Source organism: Leishmania infantum, chromosome 10 (assembly GCF_000002875.2).
Source record: "Leishmania infantum JPCM5 genome chromosome 10".
NCBI classification, from domain to species: Eukaryota; Euglenozoa; class Kinetoplastea; order Trypanosomatida; family Trypanosomatidae; genus Leishmania; species Leishmania infantum.
In genome coordinates this window covers 90,521-97,799 of record NC_009394.2, presented here as the reverse complement: position 1 = coordinate 97,799, position 7,279 = coordinate 90,521, and the positions used below count along the sequence as shown (strand labels likewise).

General features: G+C 59.4%; 2 protein-coding genes across 2 annotated transcripts; both read right to left on the bottom strand.

The window, feature by feature from the left end:
• LINJ_10_0250 (conserved hypothetical protein) lies at positions 1-1,257 on the bottom strand (the record flags this gene model as incomplete). Its single annotated transcript, XM_001463637.1, has 1 exon — positions 1-1,257. One exon carries the CDS (start codon positions 1,255-1,257, stop codon positions 1-3), a length of 1,257 nt encoding a protein of 418 aa, XP_001463674.1.
• Positions 1,258-5,138: 3,881 nt separating this feature from the next.
• On the bottom strand, positions 5,139-6,611 carry LINJ_10_0240 (hypothetical protein, unknown function; the record flags this gene model as incomplete). Its single annotated transcript, XM_001463636.1, has 1 exon — positions 5,139-6,611. One exon carries the CDS (start codon positions 6,609-6,611, stop codon positions 5,139-5,141), a length of 1,473 nt encoding a protein of 490 aa, XP_001463673.1.
• Positions 6,612-7,279: the final 668 nt, after the last annotated feature.

Genomic DNA, 7,279 nt, shown 5'->3' with positions numbered 1-7,279 from the left:
TTACCCCTTGATCACGAGGTAGATGAGGTTCGCCGTTGTGATGCACCAGGCAGAGATGATCATACCCAGGCCGTCTGTGATGACGAAGCCCTTGAAGTTCACCCGCTGCTCGATGGTGTCGAGCGGGGCACCGTAGATGGCAGTGCTCGGCGGCACCACGCCCGAGGGGCAGAACGTCTTGTATCGAGCGGCGATCGTGATCGCCGAGCATACCAGCAGTAAGATCCAGGAGACCGCACCGAAGCCCACCGTGACCCACTTGCACGGGCGGCTATATACGGCCGCAACGGAGAACAGGAACGTGAAAAAGAGGAACGCGTCGCTGATGATGGAAAAGACGGCACCAGCGCGCATATGCAGAGTGAACTGTGGACAGTGGTAGGAGCTCAGCGGCCAGTTCTCCGACAGGCCCTCATTGCGGTGGTAGATCTCGACGCCCCAGTAAGTGATCTTTAGCGACGTCTTCCTGTCGTAGTGCTCCCACATGTTCTGCGCCGTTCCCACAGTCGCGATCGTCAGCACGCAGCCGCTGATGAAGGAGCTCATGAGGGCGGAGCTGTGGTACTTGGTGCGATGCAGCTCCGACAGGCTGAGGCTTTCGCTCATCCAACGCGCCAGGGCGATGATGCCGAAAAGCATCAGGGTGAAGGAGATGAAGACAAGGCCGAAGCCGGCGTCAAGGCGGTTGATTCCAGCCGCGTATACCTGATCACCGGCGCAGTTGTGCTTGTGGTACTGGTTCACAATAAGCGCCCAGTCCGTCAGCGAAACCATCACTGTCAAGAAGCCGAATAACATCATCACACCAAGGTGGCCGCGGCCCATCATCTGCAGGGCACCGGCGACGAGGCTACCAAGACTCAGCAGGCATCCAACGATCGTGAACGCCTCCATCGCCTGAAACAACTGGCGTTTGTGGTCACACTCAATCTTGCTCCACGGCGTCCCGTTCACATCCTTCCATACCGTCCACTTTCGGCCCTGGCCGTCTTTCAGCCACGGCACTGGGAGCGACGCAGCCAGCATGAAGATGAAGCTCACGGACGAGAAGAGGATCCATGAGATCATCACGCACTTGCCCGAGTGCTCCTCTGGCACCGCGCGCAGGTCCACGCCGGCCGCCTCCTCCAGCGCCTTCGCGTCAGCCTGCGAAGAGGTTAGGCTCACGTTGTTGAGATCAGGGTTGAAGTGCTCAATCGGCTGCTGGTCCACCAGCTCCGTCTCCGCGCGGTCCTCCCTGTGGTAGCTGGCCGCCATCTCGGGAGAAGGGATGTGTAGCTGTGCTCGGTTGTGCGAGTAGGGAGGGTGCGCTCTGGAAGTGACTCCTGCAGGGCGAGAGAGGGTTGGGGGTTTGGGGGGGAGGGGGGGGGAAGCGGCTGACAAACCTCAGCCTCTTCCGTTACGCAAACTCAAACAGGTCTGATAGAATGCGCCGAGGCGAACATCCGACCCAGCGGCTGCACCGATCGCCGCTTTGGAAAGGGGAGCGGAGGGGGCCGATATCGCCTCCGTGGCTGCTGCTTGTTTATCTGGAGTGATGCAACGTATTCACCGGTGGGGTGCGCGTTGCGGGAGGAGGAGAGGGGGGGGGCGGAACAACCGTTACTGCTCCTTCCACTGTGTGCATACACGCGTGCGTGAGAGACGAACATGGGCCGCGGATGAGACACAGATGGACGTAGCAGATAGGAAGAGTGTGGAGGGGGAGGAGGGGGGTGAGGGTTTGGCGCAAGCTTGCACACGTAGCCGTAACGGAAGGTGGACGAAACGGATAGAGCAAGGTCACGACGCTCGATGGAGGGCGCCGGTGGTGAACGCTAAGCGTAAGTTCCACGCGCCCGAGACAGCGGCGTCGGGTGCCTCACTCACGCTACTCACCGTTGACTTTCTCAGAGAGCAAGTGCAGTCCTCAGCCGGGGAGGGGTCGGCCGGAGTGCACCTCGGAGGGCGAGGGTAGGAGAGAGAGAGGGGAGGGGGGGGTACCTGTACACGACGCGCCCACGCGTGTGTGGTGGCGCCTGACTGCAAAACGGGCGAGGGGTCGAGGGGGCTCGGCCGCAGTCGAAGCGAGGCAGTTACGGAAACAACGGCGAAGTGTTCCGTTTTTTTTTTGCCCTCCCTTTCGCGCCCACATTATGCGCCCCTCGTCCCCATCGGCCCCGTCGCCGTGACGGTTGGCGGTGCCGCGGTGGATGCCGCTTCCTCCTGTTTCCTTACTTGCTTCCTGCTCATTCGCATGTTTCTCCTTTGGGGGGATTTTGCTTAGCGCTCTATCCCTCGTTGTTGTGCTGCGTGTGGAAGGAGAAGAGGATGGAAGAGGGGGGGTGAGAGGCATTGAGGGGATGATGGCGTCAACAGCGAGGGGCGCGCGCAGACATAGACAGACATATGCGCACCAAAGAGAGAAGGAAAACAGAGCAATCACCAGGCTGCGAGACATAGTGGCGGGAAGAATGAACGGGACGCACACACGCGCACTCACACCACATCCCCGCTAAGGGACAACGCGAGAGCCACAAATAGACACAACAACGACTCCTCGTTATACAGAGAACAACGAATAGACACCGAGGGGGAGAGGGAAAGAGAGACAGACACAGACACATTCTACGGCGCTCCTCACATCACCTGCTGAGCGGCACGCTCCTTCCCTCTCCCTCGCAAAACACTCGCACGCACACACGTGCGCACAGTTGACCAGCCTGAGAAGCGAATCGACAGAGGCAGGTAAAGAAAAAAAATAAAAAGTGGTGAAGCACAGGGGGCTTCAAGCCCCCCGCTCCCTCATACGTGTGCGTGAAAAGACGGGCACACACACATAAACGCGTATGCGCTTAGGCATTATAAAGCGGGTCAACATCACCTCGTTCCCTCGCACAAACGCCCCTCTCCAAAAAAAAAAACACAGAGAGACGCATATGAATGTCAAGAGATGGGAGGGCACGGAGAAGAACCGAACCGCAGAGAGAAGAGGTGGCTGTGTTGGTGGTGGGGGTGGGGGGAGTGGTGGGTATGATGCGAGACCTGCCTCTGGCGAAGGAGGAGAGAGCAGGTGATAGAGGTGGGCAAGAGATACCCCGCTCTCCCTCGAGCGGTGACGATGTTGTCGAATGCGACCTCGCATCTGAGAAACCCTGTCTGTCCCCTCCGCTGGGGTTGCTCACTCACGCCTGCGTTTCGGCCCCCTTCGTCTTCCTCCAGAGTCGCTCCCCCCTCATCACCATCACCACCACCGTTAGCGCCGTCCTTCAAGCTCTCCACCTCTCTCGCTCTTCCTCTGCTGCCTCTCGTCGGTTTATGTGGTGTGGTTGTCCCTGAGCGCACACACACACACGAACGCCCTTTCACTTTATTCGGCCCTTCGTGCACTTGGCTGCCTCGACCTCGCGCCGCAGGGGAAGATGCAAGGAGATGGGAGAGTGTATGCAGCCCTCCAATGCACCTGGGAGACACGCGCAGGCACGCACTTGCGTACGTCGGCACCACCGCCGGTGCTGCATGAGAAGGTCGGGCACGATGCACACGCAAACACACACACACACACACACAGAGGCAGGAGGAGCTGAAGAGAGGGACAGAGAAAAAAGAACAAACAAAAAAAAGGGGGAGCGAGGGCGGAGTGTGCAGGTGTGCGGGGTATGCGAGTGTGGGAGAAGCAGTGGGGTGCTTCAAGGAACAGAAAAAAGAAGATAAAGTCGACGGGAGAAGGCGGCGCGGCGGACAAAGAGCGTCCCCACGCCCGCACAGGCGCACACACCTTCCGGCACACGCAGAGACTCGCGTGCACAGCTGCTCATCAAGGTAAAATGAGGAGACAACGCAATAAAAGCTCGTAATAAATATGGGAACAGTGCAAACTACGAAAACAACAACAAAGGAAGTGCGATGGAGGGGCGCCAAGCACACGGACCCCCGCCCCCTCGACACACACTGAGGGAGGCACAGAGACGCACGCGCAGACACGAGAGCGGCTGGTTGCAAAGGCCAGCTCGGTGGAGAGAAGAGGGGTGGGGGGATGGCGGTTGTGTGCAGAGCCGCGCACAAGTACACAGAGAATGCGGGCGAGGAAAAGCGTAGGAAGTGCGCGAGATGCTGGTATCAGTAGAAAGAGGCAAGTGGCACTGATAGCTGCCGCCATCTCGCCGGTCCCTCGGTGACTCGGGTTATCAATGATAAACAATGAGCATAGTACACGGAAGACAACAACGGCAACGCACAAACAGAAAGAACGGTACGGAAAGGCCCACACGCATGCACATGCACATGTACACACATACATGTGTGTGTGTATATATATATACATACATACATATATGCACATCTGCATGTGTACGTGCGCACAGAGAGATAGAGAGAGACCGCTAGCAAGATCGGCAAAGGCCGGAAAAAAAGAGGGGAGGGGACGAGGAGGCTGAGAGAAAAGGGGAGTGCAAGGAAAGAACGAATGCAACGCCGGCTCGTGCCGTGCGAAAGAGGTTCCACGTGGGGGCGTTTGCGGATGCATAGATGCAACGCGAGAGGCGGCGCACAGCACACCGTTCACGTCTGACCTCTCTCGCTATTCCGCCACCGCTCTGCCAGCCCCCTCCCGGCTCCCACGCGCCTGCCAACTGCGCACGTCTCTTGCATCTCTGCGAAACCACGAAGCAGCACACGCCCCTCCCCCGATCTTACCCTGCCCTCACAGACATCGGCGCGCAGACGAACAAGCAACCAAAGCGAAAGGGGGTGGGGGAGCATGGAAAACAAACGGTGGGGCCCAGCACGCCCTGCACCTGTAGCCAAGATGAAGAGGGAAGGGGAAGGGGCGGGGGGGGGCTCACGCATCCACTGTGTATCGCGCAGTGATGGCTGCCAACGCCACGGCTGCGGCAGCGATGGCTCGGCGGCGCTGCCTTTTAGTTGTTCTTCTTGTCACAAGCAGAGAAACAAGTATTAGCGTTCGTACAGGCGGCGGTGCGGTGCCGAAGCGCGCGAGGCCGATGCGCCGCTGCCCACGCTGCTATCACATCCGAGGTCTTTTTTTTTTCGTCCGGAGGGTGAGGGGAAGGGGGACTTGTTGGATGTGCGTGCGTGAGTCTGCGTGGAAGAGGAGCGGCATCATAACAGAAGCACGTCGACACCACACACGCACAGCCTTAGATGTCCCACAGGACGGTGTTGAAGATGAGAGCCACAGTGCTGATGGCCCAGCCTCCCACAATCAGACCGAAACCCTCACGCAGGCTGTAGCCACTGAAGTTGATCTGCGCATTCTGGATGCCGGACGGGATGCCGTTGTACCCCATGTCCGTCCAGGACGACTGGCCGCTCGGCGTGACACCGGTGCACAGGCGGCCGTTCCACGTCACGAGTAGTGTGATCCACGCAGTGAGAGCGAAGATGCAGGAGGCGTAGCCGAACACGATGGAGATCTTGATGTACTGCGATTTGTAGCACGCGCCTGTGCCGAGGACGACGGCGAAGAAGAGCCAGATGATGCTCATGATCATTAAGGCCGCCGCGGCCTTCATGCGGTGGGTGATGGCGGGGCACTTGTACGCGCCGCGGCTCAGGAAGGTGGACAGCCGCGTCTTACGGTCGTAGATACGCACGTGCCACAGTGAGACAGACGCCTCGACCTGCGGAAACGCCTTGCCCCACATGGTGTAGGCCTGGCCCACAGAGTACAAGAATATCGTGGCGACGCCGACCGCCACGTATATGAAGCGCACCGCACGTGTCTTTCCGCTATTAATCGAGCGCGTCCAGTACTTGACGAAGTGTACGCCGAGTACGGTGAGGGCGGCTATGTGCGTCACCCACCCAATCAGCGTCAGCGCGACGCCGGTGTCGAGGTGAGCCACGCCGCCGGCAAAGGTGCCCTTGCCGCAGCGGAAGGAGTGGTAGAGCGCCACCACGAGCGCCCACGAGACGAGCGAGAAGGAAAAGCTGTAGAAGCTGAGGATAAAGGAGGCGCCCATGTGCCCCTTGTTCACGCACAGCAGCACGCCGCTGATCATGGCGCCAAGCGAGGCAAACGTGGCCAACACGGACATGGCAGCCGCGGCCTGCCAGAACTGCATCTCGTACGAGCAATCGTGGATGTCGCTCACCTTGAGGTCCGGCTGGCCGCCGCCTGTCGCGCGCCACACGCCGTACTTGCGGCCCGACTCGCTGCGCATCCACGGGATCGGGCAGGAGCTCGTGAAGTGAAAGACAAACGCTACCGCGCTCAGCGCCGTGTAGACGACGCAGAACACAAGCCCAACGCCGCCCTCTGGCTGCGTCCTGAGCTCGCTGATCTTTTCCGCCTCTACACCATCCTGGATGAACTCGGCCTCGTCGTCGCTCGAGTACCAATCCGGCCGAGGTAGCCTCGTCTCCAGCGCGGCGATGGCACGGCGCTCACGCTCCTCTTCCACGACAGCCTGGCGCTTCAACAGTTCCTTCTTCCTTGCAGCGCGTTCCTTGCGGCTGACGGACTTGTCATGCTCCAGCTCGAGCACCTCGCTGTCAAAGTCACGCCTCAAGTCGTCGTCCGTCACAGGGGCACTGATGCGGTTGGTCGCTACACCCTCCTCCTGAGGAAACCACTTGGGCAACTCAGATTGGCGTGCACGGTACGACATGGTTATAGCGCCCTCGAAGAGTCTGAGTCACCGTACACACACATAGGTTGTCCTAAGGCCGCAACAGAAGAGGGAACGCGAACGGCAAAGAAGGTGCAGTGCGGTGCGATGGGCGAGGCGGGCGGTTCAACAATGAATACCAACAGGGGCGCGCGCAAGACCAATCTGTGTCTGTGTGCGTGTGTGTGTGTGTGTGTCTGTGTGCTAGGGACTCCACTATCTCTCGCACGCACGAACGCACAGGCAGCAGACACGAACGCGTGTGCACGCTACAACGAAACTAAACAACAGCAATGACAACAAAAAAAGTAATAAGCGGCGCGCGTAAACACGTACACCAGCGTTAAGAAGAAAAGAGAATCCAACGAGAAGGGAGCCGCCCAAACACGCCACAGCAATGACGGTGCTTGTGCAGGAGTGTGTGAGGGGCGCAGTGAAAGGAAGAGGGGGGAGAGGGCTGGCGTGTACGAATTTTTGTACTCGGTGCAGTCCGTGGCTGCGCGGACTCTCGTGGCCGTGACCACAGACTCAGTGACACCGACACACGGACTCACGCCACACAAACGCAAGAAATAAGAACGAAAGCTGCTTGGCGAGTGAGGCCCGCGCACTTGCCCGAGATCAGAAGCGAGACCGCACAAGAGAGATGGAGGCAGGCGAGTAGGATG